General features: G+C 43.9%; 1 protein-coding gene across 1 annotated transcript in view; it reads right to left on the bottom strand.

The window, feature by feature from the left end:
- TDRD12 (tudor domain containing 12) overlaps window positions 1–17,523 on the bottom strand; it is a 92,143-nt gene extending 74,620 nt beyond the window's left edge. Inside the window, exons 1-4 of the mRNA XM_079799355.1 lie at window positions 17,412–17,523; window positions 13,484–13,642; window positions 6,783–6,919; window positions 4,827–4,946 (exon numbers count right to left, since the gene is read on the bottom strand). Coding sequence (XP_079655481.1) covers window positions 4,827–4,946; window positions 6,783–6,919; window positions 13,484–13,642; window positions 17,412–17,435 — 440 coding nt within the window. The 5' untranslated portion in view covers window positions 17,436–17,523. The remainder of the gene's footprint in view (window positions 1–4,826; window positions 4,947–6,782; window positions 6,920–13,483; window positions 13,643–17,411) is intronic.
- Window positions 17,524–25,285: the final 7,762 nt, after the last annotated feature.

Genomic DNA, 25,285 nt, shown 5'->3' with positions numbered 1-25,285 from the left:
TTTCTTATCTGTGAAGCTCTTTATCTGACCTTCAATTCTGAATAACTTTGCTAGGTAGAGTAATCTTGGTTGTAGGTTCTTGCTATTCATCACTTTGAATATTTCTTGCCACTCCCGTCTGGCCTGCATAGTTACTGTTGAGAAATCAGCTGACAATCATATGGGTGCTCCCTTGTAGGTAATTAACTGTTTTTCTCTTGCTGCTTTTAATATTCTCTCTGTCTTTTGCCCTTGGCATTTTAATTATGATGTGTCTTGGTGTGGTCCTCTTTGGATTCCTTTTGTTTGGGGTTCTCTGCGCTTCTTGGACTTGTAAGTCTATTTCTTTCACCAGGTGGGGGAAGTTTTCTGTCATTATTTCTTCAAATAGGTTTTCAGTATCTTGCTCTCTCTCTTCTGGCACCCCCATAATTCTGATGTTGGTACGCTTGAAGTTGTCCCAGAGGATCCTTACACTATCTTCAACTTTTTGGATTCTTTTTTCTTTTTGCTTTCCCGGTTGAGTGTTTTTTGCTTCTTTGTATTTCAAATCTTTGACTTGATTCTTGTGTTCCTCTAGTCTGCTGTTGGGTCTCTGTATAATATTTTTTATTTCAGTCAGTGTATGTTTAATTTCTAGTTGGTCCTTTTTCATACCCTCGAGGGTCTTGTTAAATTTATCGGCCTTTTCTAGGAAATTCTTGAAAAACCTTATAACCGTGGTTTTGAACTCTATATCCAGTCATTTGTTTTCCTCCATTTCTTTCGTTTGTGATCTGTTTCTGTGTCTCTGCATTTTCGCAGCTTTCCTGAGTTGGTAGGGTGGCTTGTGTGCTAGGTGTCCTATATGGGCCAGTGGGTCAGCCTCCCAGTTACCTGAGGTGGACACTCTTTGTGCACTTCTTTGTGGACTGTGTGTACAGCATTGTTTTAGTTAAGTCTTGATTGTTGTTGGTGTCACTGGGAGGAATTAACCTCCAGGCCAATTGGCTGTGAAGACCTGCTGTGTCTATAATGGAAGAACTGCTGCGCTGGAGACACACTTATGGGGCAGGACTTGCTTCAGTGGGGCTTTTGTGCTCACTGAGTCTGCCTCTTGAATGTGTCACTTATGGATGTGAGTAGTTGAAATCTGGTGTCATCTCACACTGACAAATAGATACACTAGCTTCTGGATCTCCAATGGAGTGCAGGTCAGCTACTGTCTGAAGCCACCAAGCAGGAGCTACAGTGAGAACTACAGTTTTCTCCTCTTTGCTTGGGATTTGGAGGTTTTGGAGCTGTCTGACCAGAGCTGCAGTTTGTTAGGTTAAGCTGCGATAGGGCATGCCATTTATATGCAAAAGCCGCTGCTTGGAGCTTAGGTGGGTTTGTAGATTGTGCGGGGCGGGTCTCAGGGAGTCACTAGGCTAGGGAGTGGCAAACAGCGATGGCTGCCAGTCAGCCATCTCTAGGTCTCCGTGTTTCCAAATCCCCGCATCCCGTGCCCCAGCGCAGTAAACAATGATTGCTGTGCGTACCTCTGCAAGAAAGCCGCCTTCACTTTCCGACCCGATGGCAGATAGTCCAGCTTCTCCCTGTAGAAGTTTGGGTCCCCAGCGTCGCCCCAGAAACTGGAGTTCAGAGTAAACAGGAGCTTGTCTCCCTTCGGGTTGAAAAAAGCAGTGCACCCAGTCACCCGCCGCCAGCCCCTTTCGCGCACCTCCGTACCTCAGCTTTTCAGCGCTTGTGCACGTCTCAATGCTCTTTTCTCTTTCCTTCTAGTTGTAGAACTTCCACTCAGCCAGCTTTCCCGTGGTTCTGGGTGATAGATGTTTTGTCTTTAGTTGTAGTTTTGAAATTGTTGTGTGAGGCAGCAGTTTAGGTGTTTACTGATGCCGCCATCTTGGTTTCTCCTCCAAGGGTTGTTTTAAAGATCAAATGAGGTAATGTACATAAGCACATAGTCCAGTGCCTGGACTAAAATATTACTTATTTTTCTTTTTACTAAGAAAGACATTAAGCATATTTCTTCAAGAGAATTACAAAGGGTTTCTAAAAGAAGGCTAAATAAATGACAGTGGTTCTAGGTGTGCTCTCCCTCCCAGGATCCTGTGCCATTCCCTTTCCACACTTATTCCCTGCAAGCATGCATCCTCTCAACTCTAAGGAACCCCACGAGGCTTGCAACCAGGGAGCAATGTGCAGCAGCATCTTGTCCTAGGCTAACCCGCTGACCCTGTCCCCAAGACACCCTTTCTAAAATTTAAAAAAACAAACAAAAAATCTTTAAAAGACTGGTTCTAGCCCTGGCTGGTTGCTCAGTGGTTAGAGCACTGGCCCACAAATTAAGTCACAGATTTGATTCTGGTTAAGGGCACATACCTAGGTTGAAGGCTCCATCCCTAGCCCCAGTCGGAGAACATGCAGGAGGCAACCAATTGATGTCTCTCTCTCTCACATCAATGTTTCTCTTTCTCTCTGTCTCCCTCCCTTCCCTTCCACTCTCTCTAAAAAGCAATGGGGGAAAAAATATCCTTGGGTGAGAATTAACAACAACAAAAAGACAGTGGTTCTAGAACCTTGCTACACACAATAAAATTACCTAATAAGCTTTAACAAAAAAAGATTAATAGAATCCTAATAAGGAAAAGGCCCAAGAGAAAAATCAATCTAGACAATTAACAGGTAAATCAGTCTCTCTCACATGTCAATCAGTGAATTTGTCTGTGTGTCTCTCTTTCTCACACACACACCACACACAGAATAACTACATCATAGATACCCAAGTTAACAAGTCAGGAAAACACAAATTAAAACAAAATAGCGCCCTTGCTGATTTAGCTCAGTGGATAGAGTGTTGGGCCTGGGGACTGAAGGGTCCCAGGTTTGATTCCAGTTAAGGATACATGCCTATGTTGCAGGCTCGATCCCCAGTGTGGGGCATGCAGGAGGCAGCCAATCAATGATGTTTCTCTCTCATCATTGATGTTTCTATCTCTCTTCCCCTCTCCCTTCCTCTATCATCTTCACCTAGCCATCAAGCAAAAATGAAAAACCCTGATGATATCCAGTGTCGTGTGGGGAAAACAGCACTTTCTACACCCAAATTACAGAAATACAAATCACTAGTCCTTTGAAGGGAAATTTGATAAAATCTATAAAAACTGCAATATGCATATTGAGACACATTCTAAATGAAGGGTACTTGTCAAAGAAAGTAATCAAAACCCAGCAAGATCACTTACTTAAAGCCCTTTGCCTACACAGAGGGTATCCTAGGGCTGGGTATGTCCGAGGCTGGGAAGGTCCCTGAAGAGCCCAGTATGCTGGGAGAGGGTAATGCAGAGGGGGAAGCAGACTGCCTCTGAGGGAGAGCTGGACACGGACAGGCAGGCACCCAAGTCACCCAGGAGGGTAAATAGCTGCTGATCTGAAAGAGGGACAGGGGAGGAGGCAGGGGTTGCTTGGGCAGCTTGGCAGGGTGCAATGGCCTTAGCAGAGACAAGCTGGCTTGGTATCTTCTTAGTGCAGGTTCCAAGGCCAGCACAAGAGTGATGCATTCACCATTTCAAGGGAACTGTAGGTGATGGGAGTTTGAGGAACAGAGATGGGAGGGTCTCCATAGACTCCACAAAAGCATCCACAAGAGAACACAATGCAGCACCTCAGGATGTGCAAGCAGAGCAAACTGAGTCAGAATTGTGCTGTTTCTGTAGCTTTTCTTCCCACAATGCCACATTCCTGGAGGAAGAGGGAGGAGGAGCCCCAGGTGGGAGGATGGGGCTTCCCCTAGGACCTCAGGTAGTCTTGTTCAAGACTGCAAAGATCATAGCCACACTCCCAACACAGTACTGCCCAATGCAGGGACCTGTCCTGTACAAACACTGGCAATGGGGCCAAATACTAGGGAGAAAAAGCAAAGATAGGGCGCATGTATGTACACACGTGTATACCTCTCTACATTTATATGTTTTATACGGACATATCTATATTTTGATGAAAATGTACAGTGCAAAATGGTTTGGAAACAATCTAACTGGCTATCAAAAGAGGAATGGTCAAATACAGCAAGTATGCCATTATATTTACCCATGAAAAAGACTGAAAGTAGAAGAGGGTACAAAGAGTTTCAACATACATTAAGTTGTATTTGCAAATAAGACAGTAGGTTGTAATTTGCATAAAAGCTCCATGTAAATGAATATGTATAAAAGCTCTGAAAAGAGTCTGCAAGTTCAGAGCCTACACAGGTCACAGAGGCCTCCCAGAAGAGAGGAAGTGGGGCTGGAGAAGAATGCAACGGACTTTTTTTTTTTTTTAATGCTCCATGACCCTACATGTTGTTACCCTTTACAGTTATTACTTTTTTAAATATAATTTTATTGATTTCAGAAAGGAAAGGAGAGGGAGACAGAGATAGAAACATCAATGATGAGAAAGAATCATTGATCGGCTGCCTCCTACACACCCCACACTGAGTATCGAGTATACAACCCGAGTATGCACTTGACCGGGACTCGAACAGAGACCTCCTGGTTCATAGGTTGACCCTCAACCACTGGGACACACAGGCCGGGCAGTTATTACTTTCTGTAAGTGAAAAAGAATAAGAAAAAAGGAAGCTGAAAAGCACAGAGTTCAGACCCTACTCTAACCCCTTCAATTGCAGCCGCTGTAGGTGGAGTGTCCCAGGGAATTCTGCTTATGACCAGGTGTGACACACACGGACTCAGAAAACATCTCCTGAAGAAAAAAGAGACCCGTGAGATTGCTTCGCACTTCTCAAGAGGAATTAATCTCATAGATACATCAGATACTCGTTAAGTGTTTCACCAATGAGTTACCATATTAGAAGATGTACTTACACAATTTTAGCACTGTCTTCACAAAAGTCAAAGTGTAATGTAACAGGTTTTGTGCAATACAGTCTGAATTTTTTCGCTCTGTAGGGAAGCTGCATAAAAGTTTCTACGGCAACTCGGATGCTTTAACAGTGAAACAGAAATAGTTCAATTATAAAGAAAATTATATATAATATTTCTTTAAAGTACACCAATATAATTAATACACAACATAAAAACAAAACACAAAAACCCATTATTTCTGTTTCTAATATAGCCACTAACAGCAAGAAATACTTGGAGACATTTGCCAAAGGTGACGAACACCAGTTCTTGGGCAAGGGAGAGGAGGGATCGCACTCTTTTTATGTATAAAGCGCAGATATACATATAGTATATACATAGGTATTCAATATAACTGATGTTAAAATTTCATGGCATGGCCCGACTCAGTGGATTGAGCGTTTTCCCATGGACCAAGAGGTCGCTAGTTTGATTCCAGGTCAGGACACATTGCGGGCTCAATCCCCAGTAGGGGGCATGCCGGAAGCAGCTCGTCGATGTTTCTCTCATCAGTGTTTCTATCTCTCTCTCCCTCTCCTTTCCTCTTTGTAAAATCAATAAAAACATATACTTTTTAAAAATTTCATGGCATGGGAGTGGGGAGGGATTAGAAAAATGTCTCGTGAGGTTCCTTACATTGAAAAATAACGACCAAACTTGGGAGCAAATTTTATTTAAGATTTTTAAGTATCAGCCCTGGCCAGTAGCTCAGTTGGCTGAGCTTCATCCTGATACGCCAAGGTTGCAGGTTTGATCCCTGGTCAGGGAACATACAAGAGTGGACCAATGAATGCATCAATAAGTGGAACAATAAATCAATGTTGTCTCTCTGTATCTCTGTCTCTCCTTTGCGTGCGCGCTCTCTCTCTCTCATCAATAAATTTAAAAAATTTTAAAGATTTTTAAGATATTTAAGTATCAATTTCAATACACAACCAGAATTACCTTAAAGTTTCTATAAATGTGATGTTTTCATAGGTAGTGTTTGCCAACTCTGCACAAAAGAGCTGAAAGGACTGAGATTTGATAAGTTGCTCAACATTTTTTCTTTACCTTCTTCCAGGTAAATGACAGGCTTGAAAACACCATTTCAACACACACTGGTTATGAAGATGCCGCATGGACAGTCTAGGCACCTTCTGTCTCAGTTCAGAAAACGGTGGCGGCATTAACTGCCCCTCAAGGCCTCCTTGTGCTCTATTTAATCATATGATTCTCTTGCCCAAAACAAACTAAACTTAAAATTCCAAACACTAAAAGAAAATATCCCTCAAAAGTTCAACACAACAGGTGTGTGTGTTTTTAACAATTATAGTTATAAAGTTGCAAACCACAAGCTAGAAATGCATCCTTTTTTAAAAAATATCTACAAATTCCCAATGTCTGATACCCCCTTCTGCCACGGCATTCTTAAGATAATTCAATCAGATAAACCTCTTATTGCAATTGAAATCTATTTGGTGCTTCTCTTTTGGAAGAAGAGTCCTCATATTTATTTATTAAACTGATATCCTCTTACTCTGGGATGGGAAACCATGGGAAAATTACCACAAACACTTATTGACAGTATTTTCTCATGAACTGTGACATGTGGCCCTGGAATCAGTGAGGGTTCCTTCTGGCCAGGGGCACCTAGGAGATGCAGAGCACCTGCCCTTTCCAGGAAAGGAGGTGGGAGGAGGCTGGAGCTGCCTGCTGAGTCTTCATTCTGACTACTTGCTCCGACACTCACTGCCATGTAGAACTGAACGGAACCTGAAGTCTTCAAGAAGGCTTCCCTTCTTGAAGAAGGAAACAAAAAACAAAAAAAACCCTCCAGCTTACAACCTCTATCCCCTTACTTTGAACATTGGCACACTCCTTTAAAACTGGCATTTGTCTCCTTAAAGAGCATAAGGCAAAAAAAGTCATACGTACTTTTTCGATTTCACTGGAATGTACTTGGCAAAATCCACAAGGAAACATTCTGCGAGGTAATGGTCTGCTGAACATACAATTGACTTAATGACAGCCCTGCACCAGCACTTGAGTTCCTGACAATAAACCACACAAACCTACAAAATGAAAACTTCAGTGTTAACATCTCTAGCCATTTAATGGGAGTCTAAAAGGTACTCTCAAAATCATCTCAGCCTACATTTCACCTTTAAGAAGAGGAAAGAGATTCAAGGAGGCTGACCCTGCCTAAGCTGGACACTGCTTGTCAGTGAAAGAATCTCATTAAAGAACACAGGACACTGAATTCTAGTTCGTTATTTTTCTTCCTACAATGCTTTTGACTGCTTACAGGACAATTTAAAGAAAGGCTTCTTAAACCGAAGCTTAAGAAACGAAACCTCAACCCCAGGTTATCTTCCCCATTTACCTCCCGTGGCTTTTACTGCCCTCTGACACTTGTTTACGACCGAACACACCTGTACGTCAGCTCTGTGATGTGGATCTTTGTCTGTTTAGTTTATTGCCATACTCCCAACACCTAGAACAGTGTTTGGCCTGTACTAAAGTCTTCAAAAACGACTTGTTGAGTGACTTGTTCAGTGGCAGTTGATTGGAGCATTATCCCATGCATCAAAAGGTTGTGGGTTTTATCCCTGGTCAGAGTGTATAAGGGAGGCAACCAATAGAATTTTTTCTTTCTCTCTCTCCCTCTTTCTCTCTCCATTTCTCATTTCCTCCCTCCCTTCCTCTCTCTCTAAAAATCAATTTTAGCTCGGCTGGTGTGGCTCAATGGTTAAGCGTCGACCTATTAACCAGGAGGTCATGGTTCGATACCCAGTCAGGGCACATGCCCAAGTTGTGGGCTCATCCCCAGTGTGGGGCGTACAGGAGGCAGCCAATCAATGATTCTCTCTCATCATTGATGTTTCTATCTTCTTCTCCTTTCCTCTTTGAAATTAATAACACTTTTTAAAAATAAAAATCAATTTTAAAAAATATCCTTGGGTGAAGATTAAAATAATTATAATACATTTTAAAAAAATAAATGTCTGTAGTCCCCTTTTAGGGAAACTACCCTGCTGAATTGACAGGCCTTGGCATCCTGGCTGTCCCACAAGACTGCCAGGCCACAAGTGATTCAATGGCAATCCACAGACAGGCAAACCAAATGTAAAGTGGCCCAGTGGGGACAGCTGTGCCCAGCAAGGAAGAAGTGGGCCAACTGAGAATCTACCCTCAGGAATTAAAGTTGGAAAATATACTGCAGCCATTCTACAAAACGCAAATAATTCAAGACATATTCTGCCAAAGGATGGAGGTTACTTCTGTTTAATTCTTAAATCAAAGTAACTTGTAGGAATGGTATGAATAGGTACTAATTCACACAGCCAGTTAACTTTGAAATTGTGGTATATTAGGGTTTCCACTAGCCAAAAATGGAATAAGTTAGGCATCAAAAACAATGATCACAACTGATTAATGTATTAAAAGCCATGAGTTCAATACAGTATTTAAAAAATAAAAAAGAGAAACAAAACACCCTGTGGACACCAATGTAGATAACTAGGCACAAATCACTATGCTGAAAACTGACAAGGGAAAGAATCAAGTAATGTTCCTAACTTTCCAGGATAAACTGTATTATGTCAGGGTAGCCGAACAATCCTAACAAGAGGGAACATTCTCTGCAGAAGAACTCCAGCTCGTGAACACAGAAGGAATGTGAAAACAACCAATTTGCAAGCTTAAGTGAAAGCACTGATTGGGGCCATGGTAATCACTGGATGGTACAACCATGACATGAAAAACTGATGGCACCGACAGGGAGCGCTCAGGCTGTCACCATCTAAATTCACTGGTCAATCTTAGCATCACCAAAAGTGATATTAACTCCCAATTCAATACAAGATGAAGCTCATAGTACCAATCGTTTAGTGTCGGGGGCAAGTGACACTAAATCTAATCAAAGCTTTATGTTTAACTATTGGACCACAGAAAATACAGGGTATACAGAGGGAAAGTTTACACCACCACCACTAGGAAACAATCAGGCTATCCAAAACGTGGAGTGTTTCTTTTTAATATGGAGTATTTTTTTTTGTAGTTTCTTCTTTTTTTTAAATTTTATTTTATTGTTTAAAGTATTAGAAATAGTAGTACATATGTCTCCTTTTTTTCCCCCCATTGACTTTCCCCAGCCTCCCCCCCCCCCCCGCCGTGTCTTGCGTCCATTGGTTATGCTTATATGCATGTATACAAGTCGTCCTTTGGTTGATCTCTTACCTCTCCCACCCCACTTCTCCCCAGGCTTCCCGCTGTAATTTGAAAGTCTGTTTGATGCTTCTCTGCCTCCGTATCTATCTTTTTGTTCAGCAGGTTATAATGTCCTTTATTATCCATAAATGAGTGAAATCATGTGGTATTTTTCTTTCACTGACTGGCTTATTTCACTTAGCATAATGCTCTCCAGTTCCATCCATGATGCTGCAAATGGTAAGAATTCCTTCTTTTTTATAGCAGCATAGTATTCCATTGTGTATATGTACCATAGTTTTCTAATCCACTCATCTGCTGATGGGCATTTAGGCTGTTTCTAAATCTTAGCTATTATAAATTGCGCTGCTATGAACATAGTGGTGCATATATCCTTTCTGAATGGTGTTTGTTTTCTTGGGATATATTCCTAGAACTGGTATTACTAGGTCAAATGGCAGTTCCATTTTTAAATTTTTGAGGAAACTCCATACTGTTTTCCACAATGGCTGCACCAGTCTGCATTCCCACCAACAGTGAAGGAGGGTTCTTTTTTCTCCGCATCCTCTCCAGCACTTGTCATTTGTTGAATTGTAGATGATAGCTGTTCTGAAAGGTGTGAGATGGTACCTCATTGTTGTTTTGATTTGCATCTCTCGGATGATTAGTGACTGTGAGTATGTTTTCATATGTCTCATGACTTTCTGAATGTCCTCTTTCAAAAAGTGTATATTTAGATCCTTTGCCCATTTTTGATTGGATTGTATATCTTTCTTTGGTTAAGTTGTATGAGTTCCCTGTAAATGGTGATTAAACCCTTACTGGAGATAACATTGGCAAATATATTCTCCCATGCAGTGGGCTTTCTTGTTGTTTTGTTGGTTTCTTTTGCTGTGCAGAAGCTTTTTATTTTGATATAGTCCCATTTGTTTATTTTTTCCTTAGATTCTCTTGCCCTAGGATCTGTGTCTGTAAAGATATTGCTATGACATATGTCTGCAATTTTGCTGTCTATGGAGTCTTATAGGATTTTTATGGTTTCCCTTCTTACATTCAAGTCCTTTAGACATTTTGAGTTTGTTTTTGTGCATGGTGTAAGTTGGTGATATAGTTTCATTTTTTTGCATGTATCTGACCAAATTTCCCAGCACCATTTATTAAAGAGACTGTTTTGACTCCATTGTATGCTCTCACCTCCTTTGTCAAATATTAATTGAATATAATGGCTTGGGTCAATTTCTGGGTTCTCTATTCTGTTCCATTGGTCTATATGTCTGTTCTTATGCCAGTACCAGGCAATTTTGAGAACTGTGGCTTGGTAATATAGCTTGATATCTGGTATTGTGAACCCTCCAACTTTGTTCTTCTTTCTCAGAATAGCTGTGGCTATTTGGAGTCTTTTTTTATGCCAGATGAATTTTTGGAGCATTTGTTCTAGATCTTTGAAATAAGCCATTGGCATTTTAATAGGTATTGCATTGAATCTATAGATTGCTTTAGGTAGTATGGACATTTTAATTATGTTAATTCTCCCAATCTATGAACATGGTATTTTCTTCCATTTGTTTATGTCTTCCTCTATCTCCTTTTTCAATGTTCTGTAGTTTTCCGAGTACAGGTCTTTCACATCCTTAGTTAAGTTTATTCCTAGATATCTTAATTTTTTTGGTGCAATGGTAAATGGGATTGTTTTTGGTTTTTTTTTCATTTCTCTTCCTGTGAGTTCATTATTGTATAAAAAGGCCATAGATTTCTGGGTGTTAATTTTGTATCCTGATATAGCTAAATTCATTTATTAGGTCTAATAGCTTTTTTTTAAAAATTTTTTATTGAGGTATTATATGTGTACATATCTTACCATTACCCCCCACCCCACACCCACACTTGCCCTCACCCCCCAGAGTTTTGCGTCCATTGTTTATGCTTATATGCATGCATACAAGTCCTTCGTTTGATTTCTTATCTCCGCCCCCCCTCCCTAACTTTCCCCCTGTAATTTGAAAGTCTGTTTGTTGCTTTACTGTCACTGTATCTATCTTTTGGTTCATCAGTTTATAATGTTCTTTATTATCCATAAATGAGTGAGATCATGTGGTATTTTTCTTTCATTGACTGGCTTATTTCACTTAGTATAATATTCTCCAATTCCATCCAGGTTGCTGCAAATGATGAGAATTCCTTCTTTTTTATGGCAGCATAGTATTCCATTGTGTAGATGTACCACAGTTTTCTGATCCAGTCATCTGCTGACGGGCACCTAGGCTGTTTCCAAATCTTAGCTATTGTAAATTGTGCTGCTATGAACATAGGGGTGCATATATCCTTTCTGATAGGTCTAATAGCTTTTTGATGGAGTCTTTGTGGTTTTCTATGTATAGTATCATGTCATCTACAAATAAAGAGTTTTACTTCTTTTCCAATTTGGATGCCTTTTATTTTTTCTTCTTGTCTGATCGCTATGGCTAGTACTTCTAGTACTATGTCAAACAGGAGTGGTGACAGTGGGCATCCCTGTCTTGTTCCTGTTCTTAGGGGAAATGGTTTTAGTTTTTGCCCATCGAGTATGATGTTGGCTATGGGTTTGTCATATAGGGTTTTTATTATGTTGAGGTATGATCCCTCTATTCCCACTTTGCTGAGAATTTTTACCAAGAAAGGGTGTTGGATTTTGTCATATGCTTTTTCTGCATCAATTGATATGATTATGTGATTTTTGTCTCTCAGTTTGTTTATGTAATGTATCACGTTTATTGATTTGTGAATATTGTACCATCCTTGCATCCCCGGAATAAATCCCACTTGATCATGGTGTATGATCTTTCTAATGTATTGCTGAATCCGAGTTGCTAGAATTTTGCCCCTGGGTGGCAGTGTTTCTGGATTGACATATGGGGCTAGAAGTCCTCCCTACCCAGTACTTACAATTTGTTTTCCCTGCTGCACTTAATACTGGTTTGGAGGTATGGACTGCCCCAGAGCTGGTTTTTTTATCATTTCTCCCCGCTCTGATCCCAGGTTCCACAAAAACAACTTTCCCCTGCAGTCTCTGAGTGTTTTTAATTGGGCGATCCTATGTACTGGGCTTAGTAATCAAAAGCAAGGATTTAAAGAGAAAAAGAGTCAGAGTAAGTGCACAAACTCATGACTTTTTCACCCCACCACTGCGCGCAACTCTGCTTATGTGCACGTCTTCTCTCCCCCCTGCCCTCCTGCACAGCGCAGCCAGTTTACTGGTAAAGCTTCAGGCTGCCTTTTTGTGCCCAGCCCAGCTATGGGTTGATTTCTAGAGTTCACTTCTGTCAGCAGCTCTGAAACATTCACAGACTACACTGGCCCCAATGGCCACCGATTTTGTGAGGCACAGACTTCCTCTGAACCTCTAGATCCTGCTGTGCGCATTTCTCCCTCCAGCCTGGATCGCAGACCTCACCTTTCTCTGGGCGAAATCTGACCTTTCTGTGAGAAGGTGCAGAGCTCATCCAAGTCTGTGTATTCACGCTGCTTGAAACCTGGTATTTGTGGGTTCGCAGCTGGTCTCTAGCTGTTGTGCTTGTAGAGTCCCAGGAGGTATCTGATTCTTCCCGATTGAAGGTAAGGCTCAGCTTCTGATCAAAGCCACTCTCCCCTTCAAGGTGTCGCGTTCTCCGTGGCAGAGCCAGTCGCTCCGGGAGAGATTTCAGCAGCAGTGGAGGCGGACCAGTCAGGGGCGCCCGGTTTGGCAGTCCCCAACAGTCCCTTGGAACATAGCTGTCCCTCACTCACAAATAGGCACTCCTCGTATGTCCACACACTCTCCTTTCATTCTCTCATTCATATACTATCTTGCAGCCTGCCTTCCCATCGCAGCCATCTTAAGGAATTAAAATTGTTTATAATTTTTCTCATAAAGAGTTTATAAATCTTTTCCTATCATGCTATTAGAAAAGTTCAAACTTTTCTGAGAAATAACTGATCTGTAGACAGAATCAGACAACAGGATTTGGAATTGAGGCTACAAGAAAGCAAGGAAGGACAATGATTTAGGGTAAGAAAAATAAAGAAGCACGAGTTGACCAAAGTCATGGGCAAACTACAAGGGAGGCGTCAACCCTAGACTGCCTCTATAACCCCCAATACCCTCTTTGCTGAGGTGCTGACACCTGTGATAAATCTAGAATAATCCCTCTGGTCTCAAGAGGGTGGACCCAATGCCTGAATTTACATGACAGTCCATCTCCTGTGCCCCATATGACCCTATATAACTGCCATGTTTCATGACTAACCTAAATCTTGTGCAACCAAAAGAACTTAACAAAAGAACTTAACACAAGGCAATGATTACAAGCAACAGAATACTCCAAAACCTCTTATCATCTTAGTTGCCAAAATATTCTATATTTTGAGTACTATTTTAAGAGATGGTGCTTAAAGCACACTTAGATACATACCTGCCCTTCTTCCAACATTAATGGTTTTATTTTGATGTCTTGACGCATGCTATTATAGAAGTCATTCATGGCACTATTTAGTTTTTGGTAGTCAGCTTCATGATCTAAAAAGGGACTATTCCCTTTTATAATAACCCAGAAGCAACCTGGATCTTCAATCTGTAAAATTTTAAAACAAAATAATGCATGATTTTAAAGTAGAACCACAAAATAATAAAACTTAGAATCACAATGACTGTTTCTAATTTAAGTGATCTAACAAATTCTTTATAAGCACCTGTCTTAAATAGTCAGACCAAAGATAAAAGACCCTCAATATACATGCATATCAAATCATCATGTTGTACACCTTAAACTTATACAAAGTTACAGTTAATTGCCTTTCAATAAAGCTGGAAAAAAGATAAAAGACACAAAAATAAAATCTAAAACATGTCACCAATAATATGTAATTCTTTATTATGTATTGTGACTCAAAAAGCAGAGATCAATGTCCTTGAGCTCCTGTATTTTGAAAATATCCATAATAAAATGTAAAAGCAAGGTTCAGACAATGTTTTTAGTATCCTATGTCTTTCACAAGAAAGAGAGGAAATACCCCAGCTGATGTGCTCACTGGTTGAGCACTGACGTATGAACCCGGAGGTATTGGTTCGATTCCTGGTCAGGGCTCATGCCTGGTTGTGGGCTTGATCCCCACTGGGGGCGTGTAGAAAGCAGCTGACCAATGATTCTCATCATTGATTTTCTCTTTCTCGTTCTCTTTTTTCCTTCCTCTCTAAAATCAATAAAAATATATTATTTTTAAAAAGAAAGAGGAAATATACATTCTGCTCATGTCCAAAGAAATAAATGAAGGTAGATAACAAAACCAAATACAAATTATTACCTACAGAGGAAGCCAGAAGTGGGATACAAAAGGACAGAGATGAAAGTCAGATTTCTTTGAATGTATCTTGTTATCTTAGAAACTAAGATTTTCACTATTAAAGGTACAAATATAAAATGAAAAATTAAATTTGAATTGAAAATAATAGGAACTTATGTACTTATCTTATTTGTCTATTTCCTAAACCTTCCTCCTAAAAGCAATGACATCCCAAGATTTGGCTTCTAGGTACCAGGTGGCAGGAATACAGGTGTTCAAATTAGTCTTCTTTCTACATTTACATGCAGCTTTCTCGGGAACTCTTCCCCAGTCCAGGTGGTGCAGAGAAGCTACAAACTCAAGCAGAAAGCCACAGTCTGTGGCTGGAGGAGCCAGAGAACAGAGTATGGACCTGCCAGGGCAGCTATAATTAAGGGGAGAAATTCTGAAGAGCCACAGAGGGAGAGCCCAGAAAACCCCCAATCCTTGGCAGAATTTCGAAGGTAAGACTCTAAGGAGTCCAGAGAAAAGCAGCACTGGAAGGTTGAAAGAAATAGTTTTACTAGTATAGCTGTTGCTCATGAGAACTGTAGAACTCTCAGCACACAGACTTGTCTCAACCTCTGCACTAAGAGGCCACCCAAACTCTAGTGTGCCTGCCAGGAGAATTTGTTTGTTCTGGCCAACACCTGACAAATGCCGTTGACCTCCCTTTACTAAAGGGCTTACAGTTGTGAATCCTTCCCATCCCTTTGAGATATGTGTAACCCCAGAACCAGCTCAAATTGGCCTTGTCCTGTTTATAATTAGATGCTGAGTTGTTTTTCAGGAATAACCTGTCATGTAACCAAAGCAAGCTGACAGAAGAGAATTTTGACCTTCTACAACACCCAGAACTGCACTGGAGCGTGTTCTCAGTGGTTAGAGCATCGGCCCATGCACTAAAGGGTCGCAGGTTCGATTCCTGGTCAAGGGCACATACCTGGGTTGCTGGTTCAATACCTGACCCCAGTCCGGGCATGTGCAGGAAGCAACCAAACTATGTGTCTCTCTCACGTCAATGCTTCTCCCTCTCCCCGCCCCCCCCCCCGCCCCACTTCCACTCTCTCTAACAATCAATGGAAAAAAATACCCTCAGTAAGGATATTTTAACCCAAATAAGTAAGTAAATAGCAGGCAGAATCAAAGCCCCCAAGTACCCAAAGAGCTGGGACTTGAATGGAATTGGATCACCAGAATCCTTTATTTATTTTTGTTAATCCTCACCTGAGGATCTTTTTCCCACTGATTTTTAGAGAGTGGAAGGGATGGAGGGAAGCGAGAGACACACATTAATTGGTTGCCTCCTGCACATGCCCCATCAGGGCCAGGAATCGAACCTGTAACCCAGGTACAGCCCTTGACCAGGAATTGAACCCGAAACCCTTCAGTGTACTGGCTGCACTCTATCCACTGAGAACACCGGCCAGAGCTCCTGCCTTTTTAGAACCGAATAATATTCCATTGAATGTATCTTCCAAATTTTGCTTGCCCATTCATCTACTGATGGACACGTGAGGAAAAATATTTCATCTATGTAAAAGCTAAATTAATCTGGAAAACAACAACTGGTACTTACTAGTACACCACACTTGGGGAAATAAATACTCCTATATTGTCTAGATATTTTGCTCAGTGTGAGCATGGTTAAGAGCAGGAAGTTGGGGGCAGACCAAAGCTGAGGGGGTAGATAAAAAGGTTCCTGAATCCAATTAAAAGAGAAAGGTTCCTAAGTTCAAGGCAGTTTAAGTCTAGCTCCTCCTGCCAGAGTTCTACGCTGATGGATTAGCATGTGGCAGCATCTGTACCCCTGGAAGAGTCCTATCTTTACGTGTGTGTGTTTATTGATTTCAGAGAGAGGAAGGGAGGGGGAAAGAGAGTTAGGAACACCAATGATGGAGAGAGAATCATCGATTGGCTGTCTCCTGCACGCTCACAGCCCGGGCATGTGCCCTGACCAGAATCCCAGTGACCTCTTGACGCTCAGTGCTTGAGCCGTATGGGCCAGGCAAGCCCTATCTTTCTAAGGAGAAATTATACTAATCTATTTAGGACGGATGGTAGAGGAGTTTGCCAGATGGATCTGAAACCCCTAAAAGTCTCAGAGCAAATCCTGTCAGAAACAGCTACTTCAAATGTTTATGAATCTCAATTCATATAAAATAACATGACATAAAATAGGAATGTAAAGTTTGAGGTTTTTTTTTAAATCCCATCATTTGCTATGGCCCTCTCTTCTGCCCACTGAAATATGATTTAAAAAAAAAAAAACACAACATAATTTATATTTCTTTTTTTCCCAGGAACCAAAACCCACCCCTTTGCTCTGGTTTATAAACTCCTTCCTCCAAGTAACACGGTGAACACAGCGCGCCTTCCCACGTCTCTTGCATCGCCAAGGTACACTCACCTGACTCAAAGACTGACTCAGCAGGCTTCTCTTGGGGTGAGCCCCCACCGCGACGCGCACCCCCGACCCTCATCCCAGCTCCAAGGATGCAGGCGCGCGCCGCCGGGTAAGTGGTGGCCGCCAGCGCAGGAGGGTGCGAGCCGGCAGGTGTCACCACCAGTGGAGACCAAACGCAGGTGTGAGGGGCTGGGAGTGAAGGGAGTTACCGGTCACCCCCGCCCCTGTCCAACGGGGGCAGTGACCCCCGTGGAGAGGACCCAGGTCGGGAGAACAGGTCAGGGTCCCCGTATCCACCGACCAGCGCGTGCAGGAGCGCTCAACCAGCGCGGACCCGGTTGGGGTGTGGGGGAGAACCGTCCGGCCCACCCCCTAAGATTCCGCATTAGTAACTGCTGAATTTCGCCCATTCACCTGAATTTCGGAAAAAACGGCGAATCACTCTCCTGCTGTGTCCTGAATAGTGCCTGGGACTCGGCTGCGCTAAAATGCCGGGTGGTTCTACTTAAAGAATCCAGGGCCACAGCCGGCACCCCGACCCGCGGTCAAACGCCGCGTCCCCCGCCAGAAACCTGCAGGGGGAGGTTTCGCGCTCGGGCTTCGCGCTCGCTCACCTTCAGCACCAGCACCTCGAGCATCTTCCCAGCGCCTCGCTGCACCCCGCGGGTTCGCCCTGGGACGGTAACACCGTCACGGCCGCGCCCCTTTCCGGGTCTCCGTCGCGAGTCACTCGGAGTAAACTTGGGGGGACAAAAGCGGAGTCTCTAGGAGTGCCCGCCTCCGCCCTCCGTGGGGGGTCGCGCCTCCTCCCCGTTCGCCGCCTCAGACTCCGCGCGCCCCGCTCCGGACCCCACTCCCACCCCCACCCCCCTCAGCCCCGCGGCCCCGGCCCGCCACGCACCACCGGCGACGCGCTCTGTCCTCCAACCCGGACGCCGCGGGCGCGCTTGGGGCTCCCGCACCGCCCCCGCCGCTCCAGCCTCGAGACTCCGAGAAACCACGTGGTGCGCCAACGGCGCGCACAACGGCAGGTCGGCGCCCAGCGCACTTCGCCCCCGCGCCCGCGCCCACGCGGAGGGGAGGGGAGGGGCGGGGCGGGGCCAGACGCAGGAGGCGGGGCTGCTAGCCCGTAAGGGTCAGGCCTCACGCGGTTCAAGGGGTCACGGACCTTCAAGGGTCTAGGCCTAGGGACTCCTACATTCACCAAGGGGCAGAGTGGCCGCTTGCGGACCAAATTAGTTCATGGTTGACTGCCAGAAGGCCCTCTGACTCCCTCTTAGCCATCCTTTCACCTCCCATCCTTGGGATAAGGGAGAATCACGGCTAGCCACTGATGCCTGGTATGTAGGAGCCTGTGGGCAACACCACCCCACCTCCTACCTCTCCTCCTTCTGGAAAGGTCCTCCTTCCTGATTTTTGTCCCACCTGGCCCTCCACCGTCAGGATATCCCCAATTTTGGTCATCAAGGGTCACAAACTACAGCCTCATGAGCCAGGTTCTTCCCCAGATGTGTTTGTTGTTGTTTTTTTTTGTGTGTGTTTTTTTTTTTGCTATGTTAAGGCACCATAGAGTTCTCAAACTTTGAACACTTAGAAGCCTGAAAATTGGGACTCGGAGAATGGGTCTCAGAATTAGATGAGGTCATACTATATGAAACTAAGGACATCCAAGAAGCACTCAGCTTTTATTACTACCTCAGGAATAACCCAACAAACACTTGAATAAGCCAACCAACAAGAAAAAAAGTGAAAGAACATTTCTTAACTATGGAAGGAACCATAGCTAAAAAAAAAAAAAAGTGATGGGCCTAAGTGGTTTTGCAGATGAATTATTTAATATTTCAATTGTGAAAAAAACAATTTCTTAAGTCCTAGTGCTGGAATCAACAAGAAGGCAACAGATTGCACCACTTCAGAAAGAGCATGTCAGTTGTGGGGTTATATATTTGGGAAACAGAATGTTCACATAAGGATCCAATTTGAAAAGTAAGCATGATTTCACAAGATCGGGCAAACCTCACGTTTGTAGTCTCAGGCGGGAGAGCTGGAAAGGAGAGGTGTGCTGACTTCCAGTCCGGAGGAAAAAGCTTGCCACCTAAGTGAAGCTCACCTATTGCTGAATGGGGCTAACCAGGCCTACTCCCAACAGTCACCTGGCAGGGCCAAGTCACCTGGCAGAGCCAACTCACCTGAAAGCTCAGACCTTGTCAAAAAGAGATGAGAAACCACCAGATCCGATTTAAATGGGAGGTTCCAAAGACAGCTCCCAAGCCCTACAGAAGATGCAGAATACAGCCTTCTCCCAGCTCTTAGTGTAGATCAGTGTTTTTTTCTTTTGACTAGAACCCATACTACAATATGGTGCTTCCCAAACTTTTCCACAACACAGCTCACAGAAAATGGAAATATTTAGACCTCACACAGGGATGAAGAGTCAAGATTGTTGAAATGGGAGCTCACTAACCTGGGGCTCCAGTCACCTAATCATCCCCTTAAGGCTGAAGGGGGTCAGTAGCTGATCCTGTAACTAGTCCCCCTACCCCCAACAAGTAGTGGGAAGCATTTTTAAAGAAATTACTCTGACGATATAACCCTGGTAAACATATAGCATCCAATATAGGAGCACCATTATATATATACTAGAAGCCCGTTGCACGAAGTTTCGTGCAAAAGACCTTCCTTCACCTGGCTGCTGGCACCAGTTTTCCGCCAGCACCAGTTTTCCTCTGGCCACCCGCTGATCGGAGCGCCATTTCCTCTGGCCTCCAGCGCGATCGGCCACCCCGAGTTCCTCCAGCGCCGTTTCCTCTGGCCACCTGCCGATCGGAGCGCCTCCCGGATCGGCCACCCTGAGTTCCTCCAGCGCCACTGGTGGAGGAACTCTGGGTGGCCGATCACGCTGGCGGGAGGCACTCCAATCGGCGGGTGGCCAGAGGAAAACTGGTGCTGGCGGAAAACCGGTGCTGGCAGCCACGCAATCAGCCACCCCGAGTTCCGCCACCAGTGCCTTCCGCTGGCCCCATGGGTCCTCCCGCAGCGCCGGCCGTTGGGGATGGCAGGAGGAACGGGGGGCGGGGACTCGTGAGTCAGCCCAATCGGCCACCCCGAGTCCCGCCCCCAGCCTCCCAACGGCCCAATCGTGGGCGTAGCGGAGTGATGGTAATTTGCATATTACCATTTTATTAGGTACTAGAGGCCCGGTGCACAAAATTCATGCACGGCGGGGAGGGGTGGTAGTGGGGGGTGTTGTCCCTCAGCCCAGCCTGCAGTCTCTCCAATCTGGGACCCCTCAAGGGACCTTCATTTTTTCCTTCAAGAGTGTGGTGGAAAAACCCTAGATTACCTTCTTGGATTCTTATAACCCAAATTACCAAGAACACTGCAATTGGTGGCCTACAGGGAGCTTAGCCAATGAGTTGTCAGAAAAGGTATTTACTCTCAAAATGGTTTGGCTCAGTGGATAGACCGTGGGCCTGCAAACTGAAGGGTCCCAGGTTTGATTCCTGTTAAGGGCATGTACCTTGGTTGGAGGCATATCCCCAGTGGGGAGTGTGCAGGAGGCAGCTAATGGATGTTTCTCTCTCATTGATATTTCTGACTGTCTATCCCTCTCCCCTCTTCTCTGTAAAAAAAAAAAAAAAATCAATAAAAAAATTTTTTAAAAAGGTGTATCCTCTGCAGCTCATGCAGCCCCTGGGTTGTGTCCACTGGGCTAGGGGCGTGTCCCTGCCACCCGGTGGTGGCTGCCAGGGTCTCCGCACACCCCAGAGGCCAGCAGCCATCCCCCTGTGGAGGGCGCTAGGCTTGGGGCATGGACACAATCTGCCACTTGGTGCTGGAGCTTGGAAAGCCTCTGGGGCGGGGCGGGAACATCCCTATCTCCAAATGCCCCAAGGCCAGCAGCCAGCCCCACCATGGGCCCCAGGCTCGAGGCTTGCAGGGACCCTGGGCAGCACGCAGCGGTGGCCGCCAGGGTCTCTGCAAACCCAGGAGGCCAGCAGCAGCCCCTGGTCCTGGGCGCCTGGCTGGGGGCATGGCCCCAAACCGTCGCTTTGTGCAGGAGCCTTTGCAAGCGGCTTGGGGAGGCCAGCAGCCAACCTTGACCATGGGCCTCAGGCTTGGGGCTTGCAGGGACCCCGGGCAGCACACAGCAGTGGCCGCCAGGGTTTCGGCACATCCCAGAGGCCAGCGGCAGCCCCCAGTCCTGGGCGCCTGGCTGGGGGCGTGGCCCCAAACTGCTTGCAAAGGCTCCTGCACAAAGCAGATGTTCCGCCCGCCAGGTTGCTTGGCACCTACACCCATAGGCTCTGAGTGGCCAGGGGACGTTCTGGGACCCCTGCCGCTCAGGACCTAAGCACAGGCCTACAGGCTAGGAGCGGCCTGGGTCCGGAGGATGTTTCCTGGACCCAGGCCGCTCAGCGCCCGCATATGCAAATTAACCGCCATCTTGTTCGCTCTGATTGGCTGTGGGCATAGTGGAGGTGCGGTCAATTTGCATGTTTCTCTATTATATTAGGTATGATATATATATATATATATATATATATATATATATATATATATATATATATAAATTTTTTAGAGGACATTAAGGGAGAGATCAACCACAATGCAGACATAGGAGGGGATTTTAACACCCCACTGACTTCACTGGATAGATATTCCAGACAAAAAATTAACACGGAAACAGTGACTCTAAAGCAGTGGTTCTCAACCTTTCTAATGTCGTGACCCTTTAATACAGTTCCTCATGTTGTGGTGACCCCCACCCATAAAATTATTTTTGTTGCTACTTCATAACTGTAATTTTGCTACTGTTATGAATCGTAATGTAAGTATCTGTGTTTTCCTATGGTCTTAGGCTCTACAGCAGCGGTTCTCAACCTGTGAGTTCTCAACCTATGAATATTGTACCAGCCTTGCATCCCTGGAATAAATCCCATTTGGTCATGGGGTATGATTTTTTGTTAATATATTGCTGGATCCATTTGCTAATATTTTATTGAGGATTTTAGCATCTATGTTCATCAAGTGATTTTGGCTTGTAATTCTCTTTCTTTTAGTGTCTTTATCTGGTTTTGGAATTAGGATAATGCTGGCCTTATAAAAAGAACTTGGAAGTGTTCCTTCCTCTTGGATTTTTTGGAATAGTTTGAGAAGTATGGGTGTTCTTTGAATGTTTGATAAAACTCCCCTGTGAAGGCATCCAGACACGGGCTTTTGTATGCTGGGAGTTTTTTTATTACTGCTTCTATTTCATCAGTTATTATTGGCCTAGTCAGGTTTTCTGATTCTTTCTGATTCTTCCTGATTCAGTATTGGGAGATTGTATTTTTTCTATGAATTTGTTCATTTCATCAAAATTGTCCAGCTTGTTGGCATATAGTTGTTCTCAACCGCGACCCACAGGTTGAGAACCACTGCTGTAGATCCTAAGACCATCGGAAAACACAGATATTTACATTACGATTCATAAACAGTAGCAAAATTACAGTTATGAAGTAGCAACGAAAATAATTTTATGGTTGGGGGTCACCACAACATGAGGAACTGTATTAAAGGGTCGTGGCATTGAAAAGGTTGAGAACCACTGCTCTAAAGGACACACTGTAACAGATGGATTTAATTGATATTTATAGAACATTTCACCCCAAAGCTGCAGAATATATATTCTTCTCAAGTGCACATGGATCATTCACAAAGATAGACCACATGGTAGGACACAAAACAAGTCTCTGCAAGTTCAAGAAGATTGAAATCCTATCAAGCATCTTCTCAGATCACAGTGGAATGACATTAGAAATCAACTACAGTAGCCCTAACCGGTTTGGCTCAGTGGATAGAGTGTCAGCCTTCGGACTGAGGGGTCCCAGGTTCGATTCCCGTCAAGGGCATGTACCTTGGTTGCAGGCACATCCCCGGTGGGGGGTGTGCAGGAGGCAGCTGATTGATTTTCTAACTCTCTATCCCTCTCCCTTCCTCTCCGTGAAAGTCAATAAAATATATATTTAAAAAAAAAAAAAAGAAATCAACTATAGTAAAAACACCCAAAAACACTCAAACTCATTAAGGCTAAATAGCATGTTATTAAAACAATGAATGGGTTACAAACAAGATCAAGAAATAAATAAAAAACTTCTGGGAAACAAATGAAAATGAACACACAACTACCCAAAATTTCTGGGACACAGCAAAAGCAGTCCATAGCACTACAGGCTATGAACAAGAAAACAAGAAAAATTAATAAAAAAACTATTTAGCCCTACAACTTAAAGAACTAGAAGGAGAACAACAAGAAAATCCCAGAGTAAGTAGAAGGAAGGAAATAATAAAGATTGGAGCAAAAATAAATGGCATAAAGACTAAAACAAAAAGGTAGGTTTACAGTTGTGAGTATACAAACATTTATTCTTATGTTATTTATTATTGCATTATTTTTAATATTGTTATTAACCTACTTTTGCCCACCCCTGTGTAGTGGCTTATGTAAAATAGAAGTGTATTTTCTTTCACATAACAAGCAAGAGGTGAGTAGTCCAAGTCTGGCAGGCAGGTATACCTTAACATCTGGCTTCTGTCTCTAGGTCCAAGGTAGCTGCTCTAATTGTCACCATTTCCAATCAGTGAGATAGAAAATAGAGGGCAAACAATTTCATTTTGAAAAAATGTGACTTGGAAGTTGCTTACATCACCCAAGGGGAAAGGAGGGTCTGAAAACAAGTACTAAGGGACTCTAACATCTGAAAGTGTTTGAAAAGAAGAAATTAAGGCGGCCAGATGAGGAGTGGCTGAGGGGGAGCAAGGAGGCGTGGAAAACTGTCAAATTTGCAGAGAGGTTGAAAAATATAGAGGTTTGAGGAGAAAGAAGAAACTATGAAATAACTACATATGCTCAAATGTGAGGGCTGCCCCCGACCTGCCCCAACACAAATCAGCTCTCAGAAGAGAATAAGTATCCTTATATTTGAGTCCTTATTACATCTGCTACCTCATAGGACACTCTTGTTTTATATTTATTAACAAAAAGCTGTGAAGACAAGACATGTTAGCCTGAAGTATTGATGCCTGCCCAGTTTTGGATTCTTATGGAGGTCATCCAAAAGCATCAGCAAAAAAAAAGGAAAGCAATGAAAATGTATTTAGTATTTATTCCTGAGTTTATAACTGCAGTTTCAAGAGATTGCACTGTATCATAGAAAACAGGTTTTCCTGGCTCTGCCCTGGACAAGATGGTATGAAGTAGGGACACCAGCATGGGCAGGAAGGTGACTGGGAGAAGGAACGGGAACAAGGAATCAGCTTTCTGTTTCTGTCTCTGAGGCTGAGATAGCTTAAATATACGAGGTAAGGAAGGCCACGTGACAAATGTTTCAAACACTAGCAAGCTGGGCTCTAAAGCAACTTTTTCATGAGGGCAGTCCTATTATTTCGGGCTGGGGAGTCAGGATGGCACCATAGGTAGGAAGTCATGTGACAGTCTCCCACAAGGAATTCTTGGAAGGAGACAAGGTTCATTAAGATTAAAAACAAAAACGAAAAATAGGTCTTTATGAAGAAAACCCAGTCCTACTACTTTCTCACTACATCTAAAATCACCCACTGAGCCATCTAACTCCAGCAAAGGGTACAGGGCGAGGAGTGTTGGGAAAGCAGTGACTTGCATGCAGTCCTTTTTGTTGTTGTTGTTAATCCTCACCTGAGGGTATTTTTTCTATTGATTTTTTTTTTAAAGATAAAGTTACTTTTTAATATATTTTTATTGATTTCAGAGAGGAAGGGAGAGGGAGAGAGAGATAGAAACATCAATGATGAGAATCACTGATCAGCTGCCTTCTGCACACCCCCTACTGGGGTTGGAGCCCACAACCAGGGCATGTGCCCTTGACCGGAATGGAACCAGGACCCTTTAGTCCGCAGGCTGAAGTTCTATTCATTGAGCCAAACAGGGTAGGGCTATTGATTTTTAGACAGAGTGGGAGGGAGAGGGAGAGACAGAGAGAGGGGGGGGGGGGAAACATCAATAGGAGAGTGACACATCAATTGGCTGCCTCTGGGGATCAGCCTGCAACTGAGGTACATGCTGCTCACCGGAATCAAACCCAGGACCCTTCAGTTCGAGGAGCCAATGTTCTACCCACTGAGCAAAACTGACTAGGGCTTGCACGCAGTCTTTTGACTTTCCCTCAGCCTGAAATACTTCTTACCAAATGAGAGTCCTCATAGCCTGTGGTAGACTAGACACCTTGTGTGGAAATCTTGCCATTTCAGATTCAACATGTGTCCTTTGCTCTTCTGCTTAAGTGTGTGCATCATATGACACCTGACCAATCCCACTACTATGTCTGTCTCCTGTCTGAGGAAGACATGAGGTCCTTCTATTGCAGCACAAGAGGGCTACATGCAGGCCAACTGTCTTGTGTTGGCTGTAGGGATGGGACCTGCCGGCCACGGGAGAACCAATGCTCACTACTAGGGCTGATCTTGCTCT

Source organism: Cnephaeus nilssonii, assembly GCF_951640355.1.
Source record: "Cnephaeus nilssonii genome assembly, chromosome: 20".
Lineage (NCBI taxonomy): Eukaryota > Metazoa > Chordata > Mammalia > Chiroptera > Vespertilionidae > Cnephaeus > Cnephaeus nilssonii.
The sequence above is the reverse complement of the archived record's forward strand: the minus strand, read 5'-3'. Positions and strand labels throughout refer to the sequence as shown.